This window comes from Odocoileus virginianus, chromosome 1 (genome assembly GCF_023699985.2).
Source record: "Odocoileus virginianus isolate 20LAN1187 ecotype Illinois chromosome 1, Ovbor_1.2, whole genome shotgun sequence".
Classification (NCBI taxonomy): Eukaryota; Metazoa; Chordata; class Mammalia; order Artiodactyla; family Cervidae; genus Odocoileus; species Odocoileus virginianus.
The window spans coordinates 71,731,100-71,757,861 of NC_069674.1; the positions used below are offsets into that span (position 1 = coordinate 71,731,100).

At 39.5% G+C, this 26,762-nt stretch overlaps 2 protein-coding genes and 2 non-coding genes across 7 annotated transcripts in view; 1 reads left to right on the forward strand and 3 right to left on the reverse strand.

Moving 5' to 3' along the window:
• Positions 1–4,288: 4,288 nt before the first annotated feature.
• Positions 4,289–8,188, reverse strand: TMEM60 (transmembrane protein 60). Its single transcript, XM_020880320.2, has 2 exons — positions 7,974–8,188; positions 4,289–4,975 (listed from the first exon to the last, which is right to left on the reverse strand). The coding sequence occupies exon 2, from the start codon at positions 4,923–4,925 to the stop codon at positions 4,524–4,526; it is 402 nt and encodes a 133-aa protein (XP_020735979.1). The 5' UTR covers positions 4,926–4,975; positions 7,974–8,188; the 3' UTR covers positions 4,289–4,523.
• A 348-nt stretch (positions 8,189–8,536) lies between these two features.
• Positions 8,537–26,762, forward strand: part of PHTF2 (putative homeodomain transcription factor 2) — a 131,631-nt gene continuing 113,405 nt past the window's right edge. For 3 of the 4 annotated variants that reach the window (XM_070469825.1, XM_070469832.1, XM_070469830.1), the window contains exon 1: positions 8,539–8,690. The gene's annotated coding sequence lies outside the window, so the exon portion shown is untranslated. Of the gene's footprint in view, positions 8,691–26,762 lie in introns of all 4 variants that reach the window. The other variant, XM_070469833.1, reaches the window with a different exon arrangement.
• LOC139036687 (U6 spliceosomal RNA) lies at positions 15,209–15,315 on the reverse strand. Its single transcript, XR_011489517.1, has one exon. It is a non-coding gene; the product is annotated as a U6 spliceosomal RNA (small nuclear RNA).
• Positions 16,966–17,038, reverse strand: TRNAR-UCU (transfer RNA arginine (anticodon UCU)). Its single transcript has one exon. It is a non-coding gene; the product is annotated as a tRNA-Arg (tRNA).

Here is a 26,762-nt window from a genome sequence, read left to right on the forward strand (position 1 = left end):
ATTTAACCCCTGTAACACTTGTTATTGGTCATTTACTCAGTAAAACTCTACATGACCTGTTGGGGGTTTTTTCATTGTTTTCGGTTTCTTTGAATGGCGTCTTTTACCCATCCACTACTATTTAAGACCCCTGGAGAAGGAAATGGCAACCCTCTGCAGTATTCTTGCATGGAGAACCCCATGGACAGAGGAGCCTGGTGGGCTATAGCCCATGAGGTTGCAAGAGTCAGACACAACTGAGCAACTAAACCACCACCACCACCATTTAAGGCAGTCTCTCTGATTCTTCCCTTTAGGGCTTTAGGTTATGTCCCTGAACTATCTTCATGACACCATGACTTCAGTCAGCCTTGGTTTCTTACTTAACCTCTAATGATCCATGCTATCAAATCTAAATTCTTCTCTTTACCCTTGCCCCCAAGAATTAGCTGTTTCATTCCCTCCTAATTTTGCTGTTGTATCACTCTACACAGTCATCTCATGGTAATCTGATTTCTGTATCTTTTCCTCTGTGTGCAGTTGACTCATGGACAGTACAGGTTTGAATTGCAAGGGTCCACTAATAACACATTTTTCAACCTGCACCATATTCCTACACAACCTGTTACTGATTGAATCCAGGAATGTGGAACCTCGGATGTGGAGGGCCAGAGAGCCAACTGTAAGTTATTGGTGGATTTGCCAGCATGGAGGTCAGTGCTCCAAACCACACATTGTTCAAGGATCAGTTCTACAATGTATCGTTAAATATTTTCTTGTGTTGACCCCAAAAATGTTTATAATTTGTCTATTCCTCTTGTTATAGTAGACGTTCACAGTCATAGATCTTCATCTCCTCTAGATTCTTAAAATAGCATAAACTGTTCTAGGCTGCCTGCAGTCCTCTGCCTCTACCCTTATTCCAACCTGTTACATTACCACCTGGTAATTAATGGCTTCACTAAAATATTTCAAGTTTTCTTTCTCAAAGCAAAGTGTGTTCTTTTTATAAATACCATCAGTAAACATCTCTACTAAGGAAGTATCCTGTAGCTAAAATCTAGAAGATAATTTTCTGCAGTACTTACTATTTATGTATTATTACATTAGTTTTGCTTTTCCTGACTTTAAGTATAATTTCATTTCATTTCTTAAAGTATATCCCAGTTACTGAGACTGTGATATTGTGACTTTTAAGAAGTTAAAATATATATCTAGTCTTCATCCCTGTTCCTTGCACAGGAATTGGACACCCCTGTAATTTCCCAAGTGATAACTGTGAATAAGGTGTCTTTTGAATTTATGTTAATGGGGAGACTTTTGGTAAGGTCCTAGGTTTGAGGCCAGTTGCCAAGGGAACCAACCTGGTGATTAAGAGTTGAAACTCTCAGTTACCTTCTCTCCCCCAGGGCTGGAGATGATTTCAGTCACCAGTGGCTAATGATTTAATTAATCACACCTATGTAATCAAGCTTCGATAACATCCCAAAAGTACAGGGTTCAGAATGCTTCTAGGTTGGTCAGCATGAGGAGATGGGGAAGAGTGGTGTGCACAGAGAGCATGGAAACTCTGCACCTCTTCCCCATACCTTGCCCTGTGAATCTCTTCCATCTGGCTGTTCCCGAGTTAATATCCTATAATAAACTGGTGCTCTAGTAAGTAAAATGTTTCTCTGAGTTAACGTGAGCTGTTCTGGCATATTAAACTCGAGAGGGTCACGGGAACCTGCCATCTAGAGCAGGTAGGTCAGAAGCGAGGTGACAACCTGAATTTGTGATTGGCATCTGAAGTTGCGAGGGGAAGGAAAAGGTGCTGTCTTCTGAGACTGCTTATGGGATGTGACTCTTATCTTCTACCTCCACATAGTGTCGGAACTGAGTTAATTCCTTGGTGGTGTGGGGAAAAAACAAAAATACCTGGTGTCCAGATTAGGGAGGCACACATCAATAATACTGCTGCGTGAAGTTGCTTATTTAGTGTGGCAGTACACCAAAATTAAGAAGGAGGAATTCTACTTTCTGGGACTCTTTCAGACACTTAAGATTGGTTGATCCTTAACGTGTAAACAAGTTGTTTATTGTGCTGCCTTTGACATGCAATTCTTAACCTAAACCCCTTTCCCTTTTCTTGGAGACCAGCCCCACCTCTCCTGTTAGTAGTGTCATAAAATTTTCTACTTTTGCTTATTTTATGGCCTATAGCTCAGGGGTCAGCAAACTACTTTGCCCCTGGGCCATATCTAGACCACTACCTGTTTTTTGTATAGCCTGTAAGGCAAGAATGGTTTTAACAGTTTTAAATACTTGAAACAAAAATCAAAAGAATATTTTGATATGTGGCAATCATACAATGTTAAATTTCATTGTCCATCAACTTTTATTGGAACATAGCTAGGGTCTGTGGCTGCTTTCTTATCATATGAGCTAAGCTGAATAGTTGTGACAAACCCATATGGCATACAAAAGGTTTAAGTATTTACTATACAGCCCTTTACAAAATAACTTTACTGACTCCTGGCCTAGCTGATTCTTTGCATGTGATGCTGTTCCTTCTCCTTTTCTCTATGAGAGATTATACTTAGTGATACTTTCACAAATACAGGTTTTCCTAAACTACAAAACCTTATCTGGTTTCTCAGACGCAAAAACTTTCTTCTACTTCGAATATACCCAATAATAGATTCCAGGGACAAATAGTTTAGATTTCTCATCTGAATTAGGAATACCTAGTCAAGTCTTGGAACATTATGTTCCCCATATTAACTATCCTTCTTAATCCTATTTTTACATATCCAAAATACTAATACATACCAATTATAAGATAGGAAAACATTTGTAGTTTTTTTTTTTTTCATTTAACCTAGCTCTGTGGTTTCAAATGAAGAGTTAAGCAGTATTAATTTGTAGTGTTGTGTCTGAAACTTTGTACAAAGAAGAAAGGAAAGTGAAGCTGCTCAGTCATGTCTGACTCTTGGCGACCCCTATGGACTGCAGCCTCCCAGGCTATTCGGTGCATGGTATTTTCCAGGCCAGAGTACTGGAGTGGGTTAGCTATTTCCTTCTCCAGGGGCTTTTCCTGACTCAGGGATTGAGCCCGGGTCTTCTGCACTGCACGCAGACACACACTTTGCCCTTTAAGCCAGCAGGGAGAACTAGATCACAACGCTCTATTTAGGCAATCTTCTCAAGCTTCTTTGGTGGCTCAGATGGTAAACAATCTGCCTGCAACACAGGAGACCTGGGATTGATCCCTGGGTCAGGAAGATCCCCCGGAGAAGGGAATGGCAGCCCAATCCAGTATCCTTGCCTGGACAACTCCATGGACAGAGGAGCCTGGCAGGCTACCGTCCATGGGGTCACAAAGAGTTGGGCACGACTGAGCTGGTAACACACTCAAGTACTAGCAGCCAGAAATCATTTTAGGTATTTTTAAAATGAACACAATCTACTTTAGAGACTCCCAAAGCTAAGAGGGCTCTATAGGGCAAAAACAATCACCCTGACCCTGCTTTAGGGTTGTAAGACACTTAAGACTCTGGAATTCTTTTAAGTACTGCCACCTATGTGCCTGTTAAGTCGCTTCCATGGGATTCTCCAGGCACGAATACTGGAGTGAATTGCCATTTCCTTCTCCAGGGGATATTCGCTGACCCAGGAGTCCAACCCTGCGTCTCTTGCAGCTCTTACACTGCGGGCAGATTCTTCGTGGCTGAGCCACTGGGGATGCCCTGCTGCCACCTATGTTTCACTGGGATTGGGAGGGGCATCTGCAATTTTTCACACCAGGACACCTGTAAGAATTAAAGGGGAACTGCCTCCCTGAGACCCCAGACCAATAGGCATAATCTGGACTGTCCTGACATAAATGGGATGGATGGTTCCCCTAACGTTAGGAAGAGGCAAGCTTCTGCTCAGTTTTTAATGCTACCTCTTAATTTATTTGTTCCAAATGGAAGGTGAAGATAACAATGAAGGTAGCCTAGATAAAAAACAAATGAAAAAAACTCAAAACTCTTAGATTCTTTTTGAATATAACCTTAAGTGGCACCCCTAATTATTTCAGTAACTAGGTTTTATCCTTCATAATTGAGAAGCACAAATGATTATTTACATTGGTCATAATGGGGCCATGATATACTAAATGTCTATTCAAATATGTAAAGACTTTACTTACTTTAAAGGCTTTTACTTACTTTTACTTTTTTATGTTTACTTTACTTAACTTACTAAAGGCTTTTACTTTATGTTTACTTACTTTTAATATTGACCACATACTTAAAACAGATTATTCAAGAGTCAAGTAGAAACATAAGATCCAAAACAAACTTTATTCATATAGGACATTAAGGGTATTAATAACTCAAATACAGAATAATCAGGTTTTGGGTCAACTAGAAGTCACCAAGATTATTTTAATGGAAGCAGTATAAAATTACATTTGGTATTTTTCTCAGTTCTCTGGCATTCTTCAAGCTTGCAAAGATTCAGTACACTTTAGTAATAGCTTGCTGATCAGCAATAAAATGATCTGATGTCCTTAGAAGTCAGTCTCTCACAAAAAAGACGTTATATCCAAGCTCTATCAAAGCCCCAGCCAGCAAGGCCCATAAAGGAATGAAGACATAGGACAGATTCATGGTAGTAAACTGTTCCAGTTTAGCACAGAGTGCAAGACAGAAGGCTAATTTAAGTAACATTGCAATGAGGTACCAGGCTTTTTTTTTAATATTGTGTGATCCATGTCGAGGGTCAAAGCCAGACTTACATCGCCCAGCCATTTTCACAATCAGCATGACAAGAAGGATAGTATCAAATATCCATACTGGAATAAATATGAGGAACCAGTTCCAAGGCGCCTTCTCATCCAGTTTCAACACCAGCATGATCAAGAAGAGTAGTGTGAAGAGCCAGGTGAGCAGTACTCTCTGAGCCAGGGACATTCTCATTTACACAGTTTACGGAAGCTGTTGCAGGGTCGAAAAAAGGAAAATATACCCTAAGAGAAGGAAAAAAAAGTCAAGATCTTAAATTTTGGTACCAGAAAAAAAAATTATTTCTATTCCTGGTTTACAAAGCTGGCTCTCTCTCTCTCAGATTTCCTAACTTTGAAAACATTTACCATCTCCCTTTCATAATCCATCAAATTTGCAGCCATCTTTGACAACATCACATCCATCATCCATACAGCTGTGACAAAATACAATTTCTAGTATATCCACTGGGTATAAGTTCTATTCAAGATGTTTTAAAAACAGCCTGTTTCTCTTCATTGTTGTCACACAAATCCAGGCACTCAGGATCTTTTTCCTGTACCTTAATTAACCTTTTTTGTACATTTGCACACTATTAATTTTCATTCAGTATCAAGGAATACTAAGAAAAAGCATTCAAAATCAAAGAAAGGGTGGTATAAAGCCAGGAGAGGAGTTTTAATAAGGAGGGAACAGTTAAAAAAAGTTACAACATTAAGTAGAACTATGATTGTACAGAGGTCATTGGGCTAAGTAACATAGAACACATTGGTAACACTGGATTTTCACATAGCTTAATCTATGGGTCTAACATTTTTTAATCAAATTTTCTCAAAGTTCTTATAAATACCTATTTTCTTAGTCTAAAACTATTTTTAGCAATACCCATTTTTTTTGGTTTGTGGTATATAGCTTTTTTACTACTTTCTACCCAATAATCAAAACCACTTAAAAAACTTGTTTTGGGATTATTAGGTGCTAAATTGTTTTATAATTGGGGCTATTTCTTACAGTCCTATCCTGTCTTACTGATCGATGTCTGTTTTGCACTAGTACTGTATCACTGTTACTAGATAGGTTTTAGTATCTGGAAGGCCTAGTATCTATTTACTATTTTCTTCTCCAAAATATTTTGTTATTTGGCCCTTCCAGTTTTTCAATGCTAAAACCATGAAATTTAAAAACCTTGGAATTTTGATAGGAATCCATCAATCTGTAATACTTAAGTATAAACACATTTAATCTTCACATACAGGTTTACAGTATGTTCCATATTTATTCAAGTTTTTATATCAGCCTTGTGACCATCTGGAAAAAGGGTAAACAGAATGGCAAGTCAGAAGCCAGGTTGCATGAAGTTGGGTGAGGAGCTAACAGAAGATAATGAAATGCAAACAGGTGACAACATTTTATTCCTTTGAAACAGTGGGAGAAGAGAAAATGAAAGATAAGACTTAAAATGAGGATATGAAGGATCAAGAAGAAATTTTCAGTAAAGGAGAGAAATGATAAACAAAAGGAAATAAGCCACTGGGGAATGACAGACTGAGGATGAGAGAGGATACTAGATGGCAAGAGGAAAAGATAGGCAGGTAATGGGGAAGGTAACAAAAGTATCGGTGACAGGAGTAAAAATTCAGGAAGATAAAAAATAAGGAAAAGGGGAGGAAACTGGCTAGATAAATGTCCTAGACTATCACCTTTAAATAATTATATTTTAGGACTAACTTTGATTGTTACATCTTTACTACTTTAAACAGTGGGTAGCTATCATGGTGCAAGAGTATGTATCTGTTTCATTTCAGTAATGATCTGAGTCTCGAGCTCCCATCTTTCCCTTACACTACCCATCTGCTTGCACTCAATCTGAAGATACTTCATACGGCAGCATGAAAAGCAAGATGCTTTTGCTCTCAGGAAGGCTTTTTCTGTGCCAGTCTCCCTTCCTGGCCAGAGCTGCCACAATGGGATGTGGAACCAAACTTGGAAAAAGAGGTGGAGAGGTGTGTACTGATTAGTAACTACAGATGGGTTTCGTAGTGTAAATTGAATTTGCTCAATTCCAGTTTCCAATCCCTCTGGCTGTTTTTGTTAACTTTAAAAAGAAGTTTATGATAATACATTTGCTTAAACATAGCTTCTATCAGCCAGCCATTAAATGAGTCAAGCTTTTTTTTTGTTTGTTTCCCCCACATAGGTCTGAGTAGTAACTCAATAAGAAGGGTAACTGCATTCAAAACAGGTGCTTTAAGGCTGTAGGTCAAAAGAATGCAAAAAAAACCCACAACCTTGTGGCTGCAAGTTTTTTTATGTGGGATGCAACAAAGTTTTGTGTGCACTTTCACTAAAAGCACTCTATTGATATTTAAATGATGCTTGAAGGATCATGGGTGCTGGGGTACAATGATGACATACAACTCCCAATTTATTCATAAATCTCCATTAATTTATTATATTTTGTTTCCTACTACTTCTCTTCTTTCTCTTTTAAGGAGGGTTGGGGAGCTGCATACTCCAAAAAATTTTAAAGTATTTTTCATTTGAAGTGATTATGTTTTGCACCTGAAGACAGTTAAGTATATACCGCCTATCCGCCTAACACCTGCGCTGCTCCTAAATGGAAATCTAAAGGGCCCTGCGCCCACACAGGTCCAGCATCTCGGTATCAGGTGTGTGTGGACCCGATAACTTGTCCGTGGTGCTTGCCACACCATCTCCATTTCCCTTCTCTCGCGACTGGTAGTACACTTCCATATGAACACGTCCTATCCCAAAGACAGTTTTGCTTAATGAGCCCACAACAAAGAATTCCTCCAGATAATGAGTCACCTTCGAAAGGTACCTACTTCAACAGCCTTGGCCAAACTGACCATCCTTCAAAGGAACAGCGTTCTGCTTACATTTGCCTGGTTTTCGGGCCTACTTGTCTATAGAACTTCAGGGCGTTCCTAAGGGCGTTTCTAAACTATCCATACCCTTCAACTTCAAACGCCGACGATGTGACAGCGGCGCCCTATCCGAACTCCCCCCATTCTGCACTGTGGGCCCAGTACATTTTAAGAGTTGAACGCATTTCTTGTACGATATGATCCACAATGCAAACAGAAGCCTGGTGCCAATCCGGTGTATTTGGGGCTGGAGGGTGAGGGGATGGGGGCGGCGACTAGGGAGGCAGACACAGGGTAGGTGGCGGGGGCCGAGTGCACTTCGGGGGATACCGGCTCGTCGGGGCCCTGGACTCACCCGGCAGTTCCGCTGTCTGGAGAGCGGAGAGGGGCTCGAAGATCAGGAAATTCGCCAGTTTGGATCCTTGGCCTTTTCCACACTTCTTCCCCCATTAAATCCAGAAGCCATCACATGATAGTCAAGAAAAAGAGACCTCAATTCCGCCGCTTCAAACGACCACAGTGCAGGATCTCTCAGGTAGCCGCGCCCACATCCGGGGCAGGGTCTAACCGCCCTGGGCCTCTCCCATAGGTAGAGAGAATGCCAATCAGAGAGCGCAGAAGCTACCTCCCCTGAATTAATTGGACTATTCAGCCGCCAGTGCAAACCAACCGACTTTTTCGTACAATCCGGTTTGTCAAAAAGATGGCTATAAAAGAAGGCACTGGGCCCGCCTCTTGACTGCTACGGGCTAGCAGGAAAGTCAGTCTAAGCAAAGCCGGGAGCATCCGTGGTCCCATTGGGCCTACAGATGCCAATTAGACTTTGTAGCGCTCGGCCCCGCCCCCGCGGGGCGCCCCGCCCCTCCTCTGGCTCTACCAGTCAGAGCGCGGAGACTGCAGGCTCCGGCGCAAAATCCTGCGGGAGAGGGGGTGGGGCGGTGGATCTGGAGGCGGCGCGCCCGCGGGCAGCTTCGTTGTGACTCCTCAGGCTCCCGCGGCAGCGGCGGCGCTCGCCTCGGTGTCTCCCGCGCGCACCCTAGCCGCCTCTAGCGGCGCGGCGCCCTTTCCTAAGGTAAGAGCCGGCATCACCTCCACGCTCGGGAGGGCCGTGTGGAGGTCGTTAGGTTCTGACATAAGCCGAAGATGACGGTGGATGAGGGAGGAGAGCGGCGAGTGGGATGGAGGTGGGGGCTCTGGGGTCAACGCGTCGTCCTCCCGGCCCGTGACTTCGTCGGGCGGCCGCCGGCACCTGCGCTCCGGGATCCCATCATTTGGCCGGCGGCGGAGGCTCAGTTGCCCTCCTCCCGAACCCGGGCAGTTCTCGAGCATGGCTGGTGACGGCCCGAATCCCAGCGCCGCCTCTTGCCCCTCCCGCCCCTTCTCAAGGCCCCTCTCCTTCGCTTCCTTCCCGTGGCGTTCTGTTGGGGGCGCGTCGGGTCCGAGGGCATGTGCGGCCAGCGGGTGGCCGAGTCCCGGCCAGAGGGGAGCGGCCAGCTAGCGGCCGGAGGAGCGAGCTCGGAAGGAGGAGGCGACTGCACGGTGAAAGCCGGCTGGCGGGGGTCGCTGCCCTGCCCTCACTGAGGGCAACAGTTTTCGGATTGCAGGACTCACTGCGGAGCGGGTGCTGAAATCCCTGGCGTGGGCCTTAAAGGGGTATTTCTTGTCTGGAAACAATGCCGCGGTCCATCGAAGTGCTTCACATTTTCTTATTTTTATCTGTCTCATGTTGACAGCCAGTGTTTTGGTATTGTTCCTTCAGGTCATGGCTTTCTAATGGAGCGCCTCTTTGTAGAACTTTGGAGAGTATTCTGTCGGTAATCTGATGCCCTTTTAATTTTTAGCGTGGTCCCCCTCCCCCTCAAAAAAGGACCTGCTTTATCACAACATCTACTGAGTAGGGAACTACAGAATCTGGGACAATTTCTTAATCTCAGTATCTGTTGACATGTACTAAGTAATTTTAAAATTCGTGTGAATGTATTAAGTGTTTTGTCATTTACACTTGCTTACTTTGTTAATGGTATATCCTGCTTACTTTGAGGTTAGTCTGTTATCTGTGGTACTTTGATTTTATAGTTTTTGGTTAGCTTTAGCCAACTAGACTTTTGAAGATCTGACCCCCGCCCCCTTGGAGATTGTGGCTGTAGCTTTAGTATTTGCTCTTGTTTCAAGGGGTTATGTATTTTTAAAAACTTTTTTTCCCCCCAAACTGGGCTTTTTCATAGCTTTTTAAAGTTTTAAGGGGGAATTCTAAAAATTTGGAAATTACACACTTTAGCCTAAAGATCCATAGAAATAGCATAACAATATAAAATCCTAACTTTTTGGAGTAACCGCTGCTCAGTTTAAGAGATGGCAGTGGATAGTCCCTGGCCGGTGCAGTGATCCTCTAGATTCCAGAGAAATCTTGGAGGTGTGGGGAGAATGAGTTTTGCCTGAGACCAGAACACAGGTGGTTCCAGGAGCGTTTTCCTGTTGGGAAAATAGTAGCATGCCTCCCTCACAATTGAGTTGTCTGTGTGCATCGTAAGTAGTATTAAGTTAGGTGGTAATAAAGTGCCCGTGTTCTAATTTTCAAACTTTCTGGTAGGGCTTGAAAATGAGGTGAGCAAATAAAATGTACAATGGGGACACTCTTGCATGGTCAGGCTTCCAAGAATAAACTTTTTTTTGAATCCAAATTGGCGCTGGCCAGTTGGCTGTAAAAGTCAAGTAAGTGACCTGACCAATTTTTAAGCCATGAACCTTTTTGGCTAGTCCATTTCATTCAAAATTTCAAGGAATGGTTTTTTTTTAAGTTTTTATTGGATATAGTTGATTTACAATGTTGTTAATTTCAGGTGTGCAGCAAAGTGAATCAGTTATACATATATCCACTCTTTTTTAGACGCTTTTCCCACGTAGGCTATTATAAGTATTGAGTAGAGTTTCCTGTGGTATACTGTAAACCCTTATTATCTATTTTATATGTAGTAGTGTCTCTATGTCAGTTCCGATTTTCCAATTTATCCCTCCCCTTTACACCCAATAACCATAAGTTTGTTTCTACATCTGTAACTATTTCTGTTCTGTATTTAAGTTCATTTGTACCATTTTTAAATATTCCACATATAAGTGATATCATGTGGTATTTGTTTTTCTCTGACTTCACTCAGTATGACACTCTGTAGGTCCATCCATGTTGCTGCAAATGGAATTATTTATTTCTTTTTTTATGACTTGAGTAATACCAACATTTCAAGAATTTATAATGAAAAAGGATACCCTAGACTGAGCTGAAGAAAATTTAGGGTGGCATATAGAAAAAAATGAGGATCAAAAAAAATAGTTCAGTTGCCTCTGTATTACCTCATTTAATCATTATAATCCTAAGAGGTAGCTACAGTGATTACTGTCCTCTGATGAGTTAATGTAGTTAACACATGTGTTCAAGATTTCTCAGATAATAAGTTTAGAGGTGGAATTCACTTCTAAGCAATCTAATTACAAAGCCTGTATTCCAAACTGTTGTGTTTTACCATCGCAGTAAAAATGGCTTCATACAGATTTGGTTGAAGGCAACTAATCAGTGGAAAATTATGCCGCAGAACCATAAACTTAATATTCGGTAACACTTTGAGATCACTGTGTAGTAAGCACTGTTGACTATTGCTGGAATGTAAGGATGGAGTCCTTCCCTGTCTTTGAGGAACATCCCTTTAGTGAGAGAGAGAGATTAGAACAAATAATGGTAATACAATACAGTGTATATTATACTGTAAGAGAGTGCCATAGAGTCTGTGGTTTCATGGAACGAGAATTGAGTTAAAGTTCCGACCAGCATTTGAATTCCTGTTTTGCTTTGTGACCTGAAACATGATCTCAAATTTCGTTCATCTTTAGTTTCCTTATCTGCTAAGTGGAAAGACTAATACTTCAAAGGGGAGTATTAATATTAAGCAAAATATGTAAAGTACTGGCTTATTGGTATGTGAATGAATATAAAGTCCTGAATGAAGAATAAGAAACAAATAAATTGAACAGAGTTGAGATGGGCCTGAGGTTTACCAGGGCACTATCTCTGGAGCCTTGAAAGGTGACTGATAATTTTTATTAGTGGGGAGGGAGGGCATCATCTCAGACAGAACACACAGAGCAGGGGTCAGGGTCTCAGAAGAGGAATATGGATTGTTGAGAGGATGGCAAGTAATTGTGGTTCTGTATGCAAAGTATTTGTGGAGGCCAAATTTAAATGGTAATTGTGTAGAAATGTTGCTGGGCAAATTTAGTAGTTAGAAATGATATACTTTATAAGAATATCTCAAGAGTGTGAATTGTTACATTTTTATTTAATATTTACTTTTTAATACTTACTAAAATTGATTTCCAAATGTGTTCAGACAAGCAACTATTTCATTATTTCATTACAATATTTCATCCTAACCAGTAAAAGAAGACTAAGGCAACTGTGCCTAATTCAAGGGAATATTTTGGGATTATTTTAAAAAGAAAAATAATCTTGAGAATTCCGTGGATGTCCAGTGGTACACTTCCACTGCAGGAGGTGCATGTTGGATCCCTAGTCAGGAACTAAGATTCTGTAGGATGTGGGGTGCCACCAAACAAATTAAAGTAAAATAGTCTTAATTAAGTGATTGCCTTTCCTTAACCTGACCTACCCCTTTGCCACATAGTCAATATTGCACATTACACTTGGCATATATGTTACCATCATTTCTGACCCCAAAATTGAGATGTTTAAATTGACAGACAGAATGTTTTAAATTGAGACTGTCCTTGAAAACCTGAGAAAAAGTCCCATGCTTATGTCTTCCCCTCAGGAGAGCACAGAACCATAAATACTCACATTGGATTTATAAATGTGGATCACTTGATAACCAAAATCACATGACTAAGTTGAAAATACCAAATGACATTTAGGAAAGCTGCCTTTTTAGTCCAACTTGTTAAGTGTCATGTAGATGTGTAAATGACACAAAGTAATAGAGGTGAGCTTTCGGATGAAAAAAATTGCTTCCTAAAACAGGTAATTTTAGAAGACTAGGAAAGAAAATATGTTGGACTTCATTTTGAACAGAAACCGGGGCAGGAAATGGCTGTGGCTGAACCACTACCTGATAATAATCATAACATGATTAAATTTGACATTTAATGAGAGGAAGTAAAGGAGAAAAGGTGCACTGTATGCAGCTTTCCAGTTTTAGAAACAGTAGGGAAAGGGGCTTTAAAAGTGATCTACAGAAGTTGTGAAGACATGTAGTAGGCACACTTGTTGCATGAATGAAATCACCTTGGTCAGGCATTCAGCAAAAGGCAGCAAAAACATCATGAAAGTTATATGTGTCACAAGTTTTAGTGCTCTACAGATCTAGGTTCAAGTTTCAGGTCTGCAGTCCACCAGTTGTCTTAATTTTTGGCTGATTATGCCATCTTTTTCAGGTTTAGCTTTATTTAATCATAAAATGGAGATACTTGCAAAATTTTGAAAATTAGATGAACGAATATATGTGAAGCACTTGATACATGGCCTGGCTTATAAGACTTGCCAAAAAAAAAAAGTTGCTGTAATTCAACCAAGTTGAAAAGGTATACTTTAAAAGAAAAATACAATTCTTGGGATTTCCCTGGTAGTCCAATGGCTAGGACTCTGAAGTCCCAAAGTAAGGGTCTCAAGTTCAGTCTCTGGTCAGGGAAGTAGATCCCACATGCCCAAGTAGATCCTGCATACTGCAAAGAAGAGTTAGCACAGCCAAATAAAATAATAAAAATAAATATTAAAAATGTAAAAAAAATACAATTCTCAAGTAGAGTCAGGAAAGCCAGAAAATGGCAAACAGTGAAAACTTTAAAAGGAGGCAAATGATGTTTCATAGGTAATAAGCAGAATTCAGTAAAGAATTGAATGATTACAGCCGCATACGACAAAAAAGGGAAAAGGTAGGGAGAGAGCTTCACATTCCCTAATTTTTTCCTGAAGAAAGGAGGAGAGACTCATTAAACCAGATAGAGCAAATAAATAGGGTGGGCTTCCCAGGTATCTCAGTAAGAACCCACCTGCTAATGCAGAAACTGCAGGACATGTGGGTTTGATCCCTGAGTTGGGAAGATCCCCTGGAGGAGAAAATGCTAACCCACTTCAGTGTTCTTGCCAGGGACAGAGGAGCTTGGAGGCCTACAGTCCATGGGACCACAAAGAATTGGACAAGACTGAGCAGTTGAGTACACACACAGAGTCTGCCTTTTGGCCTCTGAGTGTGTAAGTGTACCATTGTTGTTGCTCAGTTGTTCAGTCATGTCCAATTCTTTGCGATCCAGTGAACTGCACACCAGGCTTCCCTGTCCTTCACCATATCCCAGAGCTTGCTCAAGCTCTTGTCCATTGAGTCGATGATGCCATCCAACCATCTCATCCTCTGTCGTCCCCTTCTCCTGCTGCCTTCAATCTTTCCCACATCAGGGTCTTTTCAAATGAGTCAGTTCTTTTTTTTTGTTTTTAATTTTCCCTCTTAATTTTTTTTTCCATTTATTTTTATTATTTGGAGGCTAATTACTTTACAGTATTGTAGTGGTTTTTGCCATACATTGACATGAATCAGCCATGGATTTACATGTGTTCCCCATCCTGAACCCCCCTCCCGCCTCACTCCCCATCCCATCTCTTTGGGTCTCCCCAGTGCACCAGCCCTGAGCACATGTCTCATGCATCCAACCTGGGCTGGTGATCTGTTTCACCCTTGATAGTATACTTGTTTCAATTCTATTCTCTCAGAACATCCCACCCTCGCCTTCTCCCACAGAGTCCACAAGTCTGTTCTGTACATCTGTGTCTCTTTTTCTGTTTTGCATATAGGGTTATCATTACCATCTTTCTAAATTCCATATATATGTGTTAGTATACTGTATTGGTCTTTGTCTTTTTGGCTTACTTCACTCTGTATAGTGGGCTCCAGTTTCATCCATCTCATTAGAACTGATTCAAATGAATTCTTTTTAACGGCTGAGTAATATTCCATGGTGTATATGTACCACAGCTTCCTTATCCATTCGTCTGCTGATGGGCATCTAGGTTGCTTCCATGTCCTGGCAATTATAAACAGTGCTGCGATGAACACTGGGGTGCACGTGTCTCTTTCAGATCTGGTTTCCTCAGTGTGTATGCCCAGGAGTGGGATTGCTGGGTCACATGGCAGTTCTATTTCCAGTTTTTTAAGGAATCTCCACACTGTTCTCCATAGTGGCTATACTAGTTTGCATTCCCACCAACAGTGTAAGAGGGTTCCCTTTTCTCCACACCCTCTCCAGCATTTATTGCTTGTAGACTTTTGGATAGCAGCCATCCTGACTGGCGTGTAATGGTACCTCATTGTGGTTTTGATTTGCATTTCTCTGATAATGAGTGATGTTGAGCATCTTTTCATGTGTTTGTTAGCCATCTGTATGTCTTCTTTGGAGAAATGTCTGTTTAGATCTTTGGCCCATTTTTTGATTGGGTCATTTATTTTTCTGGAGTTGAGCTGGAGGAGTTGCTTGTATATTTTTGAGATGAATCGTTTGTCTGTTTCTTCATTTGCTATTATTTTCTCCCATTCTAAAAATATGGAACGCTTCACGAATTTGCATGTCATCCTTGTGCAGGGGCCATGCTAATCTTCTCTGTATCGTTCCAATTTTAGTATATGTGCTGCTGAAGCGAGCACTCAAATGAGTCAGTTCTTTGCATCAGGTGGCCCAAGTATTGGAGCTTCAGCATCAGTCCTTGTAGTGAATATTTTGGACTGATTTCCTTGAGCATTGGCTGCTTTGATTCTCTTGCAGTACAGGGGACCCTCAAGAGTCTTCTCCACACCGCGGCTCAAGAGCATCAATTCTGTGGCGCTCAGCCTTCTTTATAGTGCAACTCTCACATCCATACATGATTACCGGAAAAACCATAGCTTTGACTAGATGGACCTTTGTCAGCAAATTAATGTCTCTGCTTTTTCATATGCTGTCCAGGTTGGTCATAGCTTTTCTTCCAAGGAGTAAGCGTCTTTTAATTTCATGGCTATAGTCACCATCTGCAGTGATTTTGGAGCCCAAGAAAATAAAGTCTGTCACTATTTCCATTGTGTGCTTGCCTGTTTGTGATGGGACTGGATGCCATGATCTTTGTTTTTTGAATGTTGAGCTTTAAGCCAGCTTTTTCACTCTCTTTCACCTTCATCAAGAGGATCTTTAGTTTCTCTTCACTTTCTGCCATAAGTGTGGTGTCATCTGCATATCTGAGGTTATTGATATCTCTCCCGGCAATCTTGATTCCAGCTTGTGCTTCATCCAGCCCAGTGTTTCTCATGATACACTCTGCGTATAAGTTAAATAAGCCAGGTGGCAGTATACAGCCTTAACATGCTCCTTTCCCGATTTGGAACCAGTCTGTTGTCCCATGTCCATTTCTGTTGCTTCTTGACTTGCATACATGTTTCTCAGGAGACAGATAAGGTGGTCTGGTATTCCCATCTCTTTAAGAATTTTCCAATTTGTTGTCATCCACACAGGCAGAGGCTTTAGCCTAGTCAGTGAAGCAGAAGTAAATACTCTTGTGGAATTCTCTTGCTTTTTCTATGATCCAGTGGATGTTGGCAATTTATCTGGTTCCTCTGCCTTTTCTAAATCAACTTGAACATCTGGAAGTTTTGGGTTCATGTATTGTTGAAGCCTAGGTTGGAGAATTTTGTGCGTTACTTTGCTAGCATGTGAAATAAATGCAATTGTGTAGTAGTTTGAGCATTCTTTGGCATTGCCTTTCTTTGAGATTGGAGTGAAAACTGACCTTTTCCAGTCCTGTGGCCACTGCTGAGTTTTCCAAATTTGCTGGCATATTGAGTGCAGCACTTTCACAGCATCATCTTGTAGGATTTGAAATAGCTCAGCTGGAATCCCATCACCTCCACTAGCTTTGTTCATAGTGATGCTTCCTAAGGCCAACTTGACTTCGCACTCCCAAGATGCCTGGCTGTATGTGAGTGATCTCGCTGTCATAAATGTGCCATCTGTTGAAGAATAAACATATTGTCTTTTCTCCTCTTGTATTGCCTATTCTCGTGAATGGCTCTTCTAATGTTCAAGCCGGGAATCATGGAATACCTTTACTCTTTTATTCCCCATATGTTTCATGTCCAATCAGTCACTGCATCTGGTTATTCTCTCTACTAGTTATCTATTTTATTAATGCCCTATCCCAACACCTACTCTGAGTTAATAAAAGTGCTTGTTGCCACTGACTTATATCATGTCCTTATCATTTCATTATTGTCTCTAATCTCTTTACCTTTTTTTTTTTTTTGACCTTGAGGCATTCAGGATCTTAATTCTCTGATCAGGGATCAAACCTGGGCCCCCTGCAGTAGAAGTGCAGAGTCTTAACCACTGAACCACCAAAGAAGTCCCAGGTCTCTTTGATTTTAATTTAACCTCATATTAACCAATTCTCTATACAGCTTCCTTCCAGAATGATTTTACTGAACTACTAACATAACCATATCAAAATTCTATCTGTAATGCTTGTACACGATAGTTAATAAATACCTGATCTCTCCGTGTATTGATATCTTAAACTTAAGATGAATTTAAATGGCTGGCATACTCATATCTGGAGTTTTCTTTATGGGAAAGATTTTAGCTTCAAATTCTATTTATTTAATTTATTATTTCTTTTTATTTCTTTTTGAGTAAGCATGAGTCATTTGTATCTTTCAAGGAAGTTGTTAATTTAATCTAAATTGTTAAATTCAGGGGCATACATGTTCATAACATTCCTGTATTTTTTTATAACATTCCTTTATTATCTTTTTAATATCTCTAAGATTTGTAGTAATGTCTTCTTTCTCGTTCCTGACTGTTAATTTGTGTATTTTCTCACTTTTTTCCTGTTCAGTCTGGCTACAGATTTGTCTGTTTTGTTGATATTCTCCAAGAGCCAGGTTTTTTTTTTTTTTTAATTGATTTTGTTTTCAGTTTCAGTGATTTCTGTTATTTCCATTTTGTTGTTTACTTTGTATTTTATTAGCTTTTGATTTGTTAGAATCTTAAAATGTAAACTTATTCTGTTATTGTCCTCTAATATAAATGTTTAATGCTATAAAATTCCCCTCTAAATAGTAATTGTACTGCATCTCACAAATGTTGATATTTGTGTTTTTATTTTTGTTCAATTCAGAAATCCTTGTTGATTTTGTTTGTGATTTCTTCATTGAACCTGTTGGTTACTTAAAGGTATGTAGACAAGTTTCCCAATATTGAGGTATTTTTCAGATGTTGACTTCTGATTTAATTTTTCTGTGGTCAGAGAACATACATGGCATGATTTGAGTCATTTAACATTTATTGAGACTTGTTTTATGGCACAGAGTATCATCTCTCTTGGTAAATGATTCATGTGTGCTTGAAAAGAATGTTGGGTGGAGTGTTCTATAAATACTAGTCAGATCAAGTTGACTGACAAAATTTTCAAGCCTTTTGCATCCTTACATATTTTTTGTCTGCTTGTTCTCTCCATTTTTGAGAGAAGGGTGTTGATATCTCTGACTGTAATTGTGGCCTTGCCAATTTCTCCTTGTAGTTTGATCAGTCTGGCTTCATATATTGGTAGTTTGAAGTTCTGTTACTTGATACATGCATATTTAGTGTTGTTATCTTTTGATGAACTGGATCGTTTTGTCATTGTGAAATGGACCTTTGGTAATATGCTTTTCTCTGAAGTCTACTTTGTTTGTATTACCACTCTAGCTTTGTTTTGAGTAGTGTTAGTGTTATTTCTCTTTTTCTATTTGAAAACTTTTTACCTATTTATATTTAAGCTGGATTTCTGGTACATGGCATATAGTTGGACCTTGCCTTTTCTTTTCTGTCTTTGTAATCCAACTTTCTAATCTCTGCTCTTAATTTAGACCATTTACATTTAATGTGATTGTTTTGTTGGGTTTAAATCTTCCTTCTTGGTATGTGTTTCTTATTTGTTACATCTGTTCTTTGTTCCTTTTTTTCTTTGCCTTCTTTTGTATTTGAGTATTTTTATGATACTCAACAAATATTTTATTGGAGAATTAATTCTCTGTAGCTTTTTTTTTTTAAAATTTTACTGCTTGTTTGTAGTGGCTATATACATCTTTAGCTTATCACATCTACTTTGAGTAAAACACCACTTTTCATTTCATATAAGTGCCTTGTAACAGCATACTTCCATTTTCTCTTTTCAGCTTGTGTGCTGTTGTCATACATTTTGGTTTTACATGTGTTAAAAATTCCACAGTGTACTTCTACATTTTCAGCTTTACATAGTCAGTTGTTTTTTAAGGGGATTGGTGGCTCAGATGGTAAAGAATCCACTGCAATGCTGGAAACCTGGGTTTGATCCCTGGGTTGGGAAGATTCCCTGGAGGAGGGCGTGGCAAGACCCTTGAGTATTCTTGCCTGGAGAATCCCCATGGACAGAGGATCCTGGTGGGCTGCAGTCCATGGCATCACAAAGAGTTGGACATGACTGACCAATTAAGTACAGTGAACTTTTTTTTTTATAGCTCTTACATTTACCCACATATTTACCATTTTCAGGGCCCTTCTTTCCTTTGGAATTCTTTTTCCATCTGGTATTTTCCTTTTTCCTGAAGTACTTACTTTAGTATTTATTGTAACAGTTGTAATGCTGTATTACTGATGAAATTTTTTTCAGCTTTTGTATGTCTGAAAAAATACTTTTTTGAAATATATATTTGCCAAGAATAGAAATTTAGATCAACACCTTTTTTTTTTTTTTTCTTTTTTTCCCAGGAGTATAACAATACTGAACCCCTGTCATCTCATGCATTTTTCCAGTGTGAAATCTCCTGTTATCCTTACCTCACTGTACTGAAAATGTTTTCTTTCCTCTGGCTGCTTTCAAGATCTCTTTATCATTTGCTTTATGCACTTGTAGTAAGGTGTGCCTAGGTGTTTTATGTTTCTTAGGCTTGGGGTTTGTTGAACTTCTTGGTTTGAAGCTTTACCATTTTTAGCAAATGTAGAAGAAATTTGTCCATTATTTCTTCAGATATATTTTCTTTGTTTCTTCATTCTGGTACTCTAGTTATTCATATGTTATGCTTCTTGACAATGTCCCACAGCTAACTGCTGCTCTCTTCCTTTTTTTTTTTTCTCTCCTTGTTTCAACTTGGACAATATCTCTTGCTCTGTCCTCAAGATTACTAATCTTTTCACTTTCTGATTTGCTGTTATCTCATTCAGTGTATTTTTCTTTTTAAGTTTTTTTTTATTTTTGGCCACACTGGGTCTTTGCTGCTGTGTTGGGCTTTTCTCTAGTTGCAGCAAGCAGCGGCTACTCTTTATTTGGAGTGTGTGGGCTTCTCATTGTGGTGGCATCACTTGTTGTGCAGCATGGGTTCTAGGACTTGGGGGCCTCAGTAGTTGCAGCTCCCAGGCTCTAGAGCACAGGCTGAATAGTCGTGGAGCACAGACTTACTTGCTTCACAGCATTTGGGATCTCCCTGGATCAGGGATTGAACCTGAGTCTCCTGTGTCGGCCAGTGGATTCTTTACCACTGAAGCACCACCGAAGCCCCATGGTATTTTTCTTAATAGACATTTTCGTTTCTAGAAGTTTGATTTGAATCAAACAACATTTTAAATGTTGTTCCTTTATATGTTCAGGCTTTCTTCTCCTTTCTTGAATACAGTTGATCTTTGCAGGATGTGGGGGTTAGTGGTGGTGACTGTTCACACAGTCAAAAATCTTTGTATAACTTTATAACACTCCATGTCATGGTTCTGCATCTGCAGATTCAACCAATCACAGATCATGTAGTAATGTAGTATGTTTTTGTTTTTAAATTGTGTGTAAGAGAAACTGCACAGTTCAAACTATGTTTTTTGAGGGCCAGCTGTATATATGGAGTTTATACTGAGGTGTTTTTTTTTTTAATTGTAATTAAAAAGTACGTAAAATTTACCATCTCAGTCATTTTGGTGTACAGTTCAGTAGTGTTAATTACATTAATGTTGTCTTGAAATAGCTTTCCGGAACTTCTCGTCTTGCAAATCTGAAACTCTGTAACCATTAAACTTAAAAACAACTACTATTTACTCTTTCCTCCAGTCCCAGGCAGCCATTCTTCTGTTTTCTGTTTCTATGAATTTGGCTATGCTAGGTACCTCAAATGAATGGGATAACACAGCATTGGTCTTTTTGTGACTGACTTATTTCAGTCAGGCTTATTTAAGTCAGTTTAACTTATTTCAGTTAAACTAAGTCAGGCTTAGTTTAACGTCCTCAGGATTCATCCATTTTGTGATGTGTGGCAGGATTTCCTTTAAGGCTAAATAATACTCTGTTGTATAATTTTCTTTATTCATTCATCCATTGGTGGACATGTGGGTTATTTTCATTGCTTGGGTGTTGTGAATAGTGCTGCTGTGAACATGGATATGCGAATACGTCTTCAAGACCACGCTTCTTTTGAATATATCCCCAAAAGCAAAGCTCAGTCAGTCAAGAATTTGCCTGCATTGCAGGAGACCCAGGTTCAATCCCTGGGTTGGGAAGACCCCTGGAGAAGGAAATGGCAAACCATTCCAGTGTCCTTGCCTGGAAAATCCCGTGGGCAAAGGAGCCTAGTGTGCAGTCTGTGGGGTTGCAAAGAGTTAGGCATGACAGAGCAACTAACACTTGTACTTTCCAAAAGCAGAATTGCTGGATCATATGTTAGTTCTATTTTCAACTTTTTTGAGGAACCTCCATACTGTTTTCTGTAGTGATTTTCTGTAGTGTAGACTATTTTCTGTGCCACTTCAGCATTGCACCAGTAGTACACACGGTTTCTGATTTTTTCACATCTTTGTCAACACTTGTTATTTTCCATTTTGTTGATACTAGGTATAATGGATATAAAAGTAATATCTCCTTATGGTTTTAATTTGCATTTACCTAATGATTGGTGATGTTGAGCATCTTTTCATATGCCTGGTGGCTGTTTCTGTATCATTGGAGAAATGTCTATTCAAGTCCTTTGCCATTTGTAAATTGAGATATTTGATTTTTTGCTCTTAAGTTGTAGTTCTTTATATGTTCTGGATATTAACCCACTATCATGTATATAGTTTGCAAGTATTCTCGTTCATCCATAAGTTGCCTTTCACTCTATTGATTATTGGCATTGATGCACAAAACTTTTAAGTTTTATATAGTCTCATTTGTGTAGTTTTACTTTTACTGTCTTAGATTGCGCCTTAGGTGTCACAACCAAGTAAATCACTGCCAAGTACAGTGTCATGGAGTTTAACCATAAATTTTCTTATAGGAGTTTTATAGCTTTAGGTTTTATTTTTAGGTCTTTAATCCACTTTGAGTTAATTTTTGTATGTGGTGTGAGTTAAGGGCCCACCTTCATTCATTTGTGTGTGTATATCCATTTTTCTGCATACACGTTGTTGAAGAGGCTGTCCTTTCACCATTGAATGATTTTATCAAAGATTATTTGACCACATATGCAGGAGTTTTATTTCTGGGCTCTGTTCTGGTCCAGTAGTTTGTTTGTCTTTATGCCAGTAGTACACTGTTTTGAACACCATAGCTTTGTAGTGTGTTTTGGAAATCAGAAAGTGTGACTCCTCCAGTTTTTGTTTCTACAAAATTATTTTGGGCACCTGGGATCCCTCAAGATTCAATGTGAATTTCAGGATGGATTTTTCTATTTCTGGGGAAAAATGCCTTTGAAATTTTGATAGAGATTGCATTGAATCTATAGATTATTTTGGGTATGGATATGTTAATATTAAGTCTTCTAATCTGTGAACATGCATTTCTTTCTGATGTGTGTGTGAGGTGATGGTTAACTTAGTGTGCTAATCATTTTGCTCTGTATACATGTATCATACCATTATGTTGTACAACTTAAGCTTATGCAATGTTAGGGCAATTATATCTCACTAAAATTGGGGGGGGAAGATGGTTGAAAATTGGTGATTTTCTTTTTCCCCAGTTCACTAATTTCTTCTGTGTTTATTAGCTGGCTTTCTGCTGCAGAAAAAACTTCATTCTCTTATATATTTGCCCATTCATTCATGCTAGTATAGACTCATTGTTTCTTATTTTATTCTTTTGACAGTGTTTCTATTATTCTTTGAGCACTTTAATTTTTTAAATGTTTTTTATTGCGGTAAAAGTCACATAGTATAAAATATACTATTTTAACCATATTTAACATTTCAGTGGCACTAAGTACATTCACATTGCTGTGCAGCTCTCAACATCATCCATCTACTGAATTTTCCACTTTCTTAAACTGAAACACTGTCTTTATTAAACACTAAGTCCCTATTCCCCATTCTGACCCCCATCCCTGGCCCCTGGCATCTACTAGTGTACTTTCTGAGTTTATGAATTTGACTGTTCTAGGCACCTTGTGTAAGTGAAATCAAGTAGTGTTTGCTTGCACCTACTCTGTAATGTGTTTTTAAAGTTAATATACGTCTTGCAAACATATTGTATCTTCGTTTTCCCCTTGTGCTACACAGAGAAAGAAAGAAAGTGAAGTCCCCCAGTTGTGTCAGACTCTTTGCAACCCTATGGACTGTAGCCTACCAAGCTCCTCTGTCCATGAAATTTTCCAGGCAAGAGTACTGGAGTGGGTTGCCATTTCCTTCTTTAGTGCTATACAGTAGGTTCTCATTAATTATCTGTTATTTTATACACAGTAGTGTGATGTCAGTCCCAATCCCCCACCCCCGAACTTTGTGTCCATGCCTTTCTTCTCTGTGTCTGTGTCTCAATTTCTGCTTTGCGAACAAGTTCATCTGTACTATTTTTTATAGATTCCACATAAGTGAGTTATATACAATATTTGTTTTCCTCTTTCTGACAGACTTCACTCTGTATGACAGTCTCTAAGTCCATCCACGGCTATGTAAATGGCACAATTTCATTCATTTTTATGACTAATATTCCACTGTTATATATGTACCACATCTTCTTAATCCATTCCTCTGTTGATGGGCATTTCAGTTGCTTCCATGTCCTGGCTGTTGTAAGTAGTGCCACTATGAATATTGGGGTGCATGTGTCTTCTGGAATTATGGTTTTCTGCTGGTATATGCCCAGGAGTAGGATTGCTGGATCATATGGTAGTTCTGCTTTTAGTTTAAGAAACCTTCTTACTGTTCTCCACAGTGACTGTATCAGTTTATGTTCCCACCAACAGTGTTAGAGAGTTCCCTTTTCTCTACACACTCGCCAGCATTTCTTTGTAGATTTTTTTGGTGATGGTCATTCTGCCTGGTGTGAGGGGATACCTCGTTGTTTTCATTGGCTCTTCTCTAATAATGTGCAATGTTGAGCATCTTTTCATGTGTTTATTGGTCATGTGTATGTCATCTTTGGAGAAATTGCTGTTTAGGTCTTCTGCCCACTTTTTGATTGGGTCATTTTTCTGATATTGAACTGTATGAGCTGCCTGTATATTTTGGAGATTAACCCTTTGTCAACTGCTTTGTTTGCAGTTATTTTCTCCCATTCTCAGGGTTGTCTTTTCATCTTGTTTATAGTTTGCTTTGCTGTGCAAAGGTGTCTAAGTTTAATTAGGCCCCCCTTTTTTTTCATTACTCCAGTTCAGTCCCTCAGTCGTGTCTGACTCTTTGCGACCCCATGAACCACAGCACGTGTCCATCACCAACTCCCGGAGTCCACCCAAACCCATGTCCATTGAGCCAGTGATGCCATCCAGCCAGCTTATCCTCTGTCGTCCCCTTCTCCTCCTGCCCTCAATCTTTCCCAGCATCAGGGTCTTTTCAAATGAGTCACCTCTTTGCATCAGGTGGCCAAAGTATTGGAGTTTCAGCTTCAACATCGGTCCTACCAGTGAACACGCAGGACTGATCTTCTTTATGATGGACTGGTTGGATCTCCTTGCAGTCCAAGGGACTTTCAAGAGTCTTCTCCAACACCACAGTTCAAAAGCATCAATTCTTTGGTGCTCAGCTTTCTTTATAGTTCAACTCTCACGTCCATACATGACCACTGGAAAAACCATAGCCTTGACTGGATGGACCTTTGTGGACAAAGTAGTGTCTCTGCTTTTTAATATGCTGTCTAGGTTGGTCATAACTTTCCTTCCAAGAAGTAAGTGTCTTTTAATTTCATGGCTGCAATCACCATCTGCAGTGATTTTGGAGCCCCAAAAAATAGAATCTGACACTGTTTCCAATGTTTCCCCATCTATTTCCCATGCGGTGATGGGACCAGATGCCATGATCTTAGTTTTCTGAATGTTGAGCTTTAAGCCAGGTTTTTCACTCTCCTCTTTCACTTTCATCAAGAGGCTCTTTAGTTCCTCTTCACTTTCTGCCATAAGGGTGGTGTCATCTGCATATCTGAGGTTATTGATCTTCTCCTGGCAATCTTGATTCTAGCTTGTGCTTCCTCCAACCTAGCGTTTCTCATGATGTACTCTGCATATAAGTTAAATAAGCAGGGTGACAGTATTCAGCCTTGATAGGTCAAAAAGAGTAATTTTGCTGTGATTTATGTCAGTCTTCTGCCTGTGTTTTTCCTCTCATAGGTTTATAGTGTCTGGCCTTACATTTAGATCTTTAATCCATTTTGAGTTTATTTTTGTGTATGGTGTTAGGGAGTGTTCTAATTTTATCTTTTTACCTGTAGCTGTCCACTTTTCCCAGCACCAGTTATTGAAAAGGCTGTCTTTTCTACACTGTACATTCTTGTCTCCTTTGTCATAGATTAGGTGACTGTAGGTATGTTAGCTTACCTCTGGGCTTTTTCTCCTGTTCCGTTGATACATATTTCTGTTTTTGTGCCAGTACCATACTGTCTTAATTACTGTAGCTTTGTAGTATAGTCTGAAGTCAGGGAGCCTGATTCCTCCAGATCCGTTTTTCTTTCTTAGGATTGCTTTGGTTATTTAAGGTCTTTTGTGTTTCATACAGATTGTAAAAATTTTTGTTCTGTGAAAAATGCCATTGGTAATTTGATAAGGATTGCATTGAATCTATAGATTGCTTTTGGTATTATAGTCATTTTCACAGTATTGATTCTTGCAGTCCAAGAACATGATATATTTCTCTGTGATGCCTTTGATTTCTTTCATCAGTATCTTACAGTTTTCTGCATATAGATCTTTTATCTCCTTAGGTAGGCTTATTCCTAAGTATTTTATTTTTTTTTTTGCAGTAGTGAGTGGGATTGTTTGCTTACTTTCTGTTACTGACTTTTCATTGTTAGTGTATAGGAATACAAGAGATTTTTGTGCCTTAATTTTGTATCCTGCACTTTACCAGATTCACTGATGAGTTCTAGTAGTTTTCTGTTAGAATATTTAGGATTTTCTATGTATAGTATCATGTCATCTGCAGTGACAGTTTTCACTTCTTCTTTTCCAGTTTGGATTCATTCATTTTATTTCTTTTCCTCTCTAAGTGCTGTGACTAGGGCTTCCATAATTATGTTGAATAATAGTAGTGAGAGTGGACATCCTTGTCTTGTTCCTGATCTTAGAGGAAATGCTTTCAGTTTTTCACCATTGAGAATGATGTTTGCTGTGGATTTGTCACATGTGGCCTTTATTATGTTCAGGTAGGTTCCCTCTGTGTCCACTTTCTGGAGAGTTTGCGTTTTTTTGTTTTTTTTTTTTTGTAAATAGGTGTTGATTTTTGTCAAAAGCTTTTTTAAGAACAGATAAGTGATCTGGAGGACAGAATGGTGGAAATCACCTCTGCAGAACAGAATATAGAAAAAAGAATTAAGAGAAATGAAGACAGCCTAAGAGACTTTTGGGACAACATGAAACACACCAACATTCGCATTGTAGGGGTCCCAGAAGGAGAAAAGAGAGAGAAGGGACCTGAGAAATCATTTGAAGAGGTAATAGCTGAAAACTTCCTGAACATGGAAAAGGAAATAGTCACCCAAGTTCAGGAAGCACAGAGAGTCCCAGGAAGGATGAGCCCAAGGAGAGACACACCGAGACACATGGAAATCAAACTGACATAAACTGAAGACAGAAAATATTAAAAGCAACAAGGGAAAAATGACAACATACAAAGGAACTCCCATCAGGCTATCAGCTGATTTCTCAACAGAAATTCTACAAGTCAGAAGGGGATG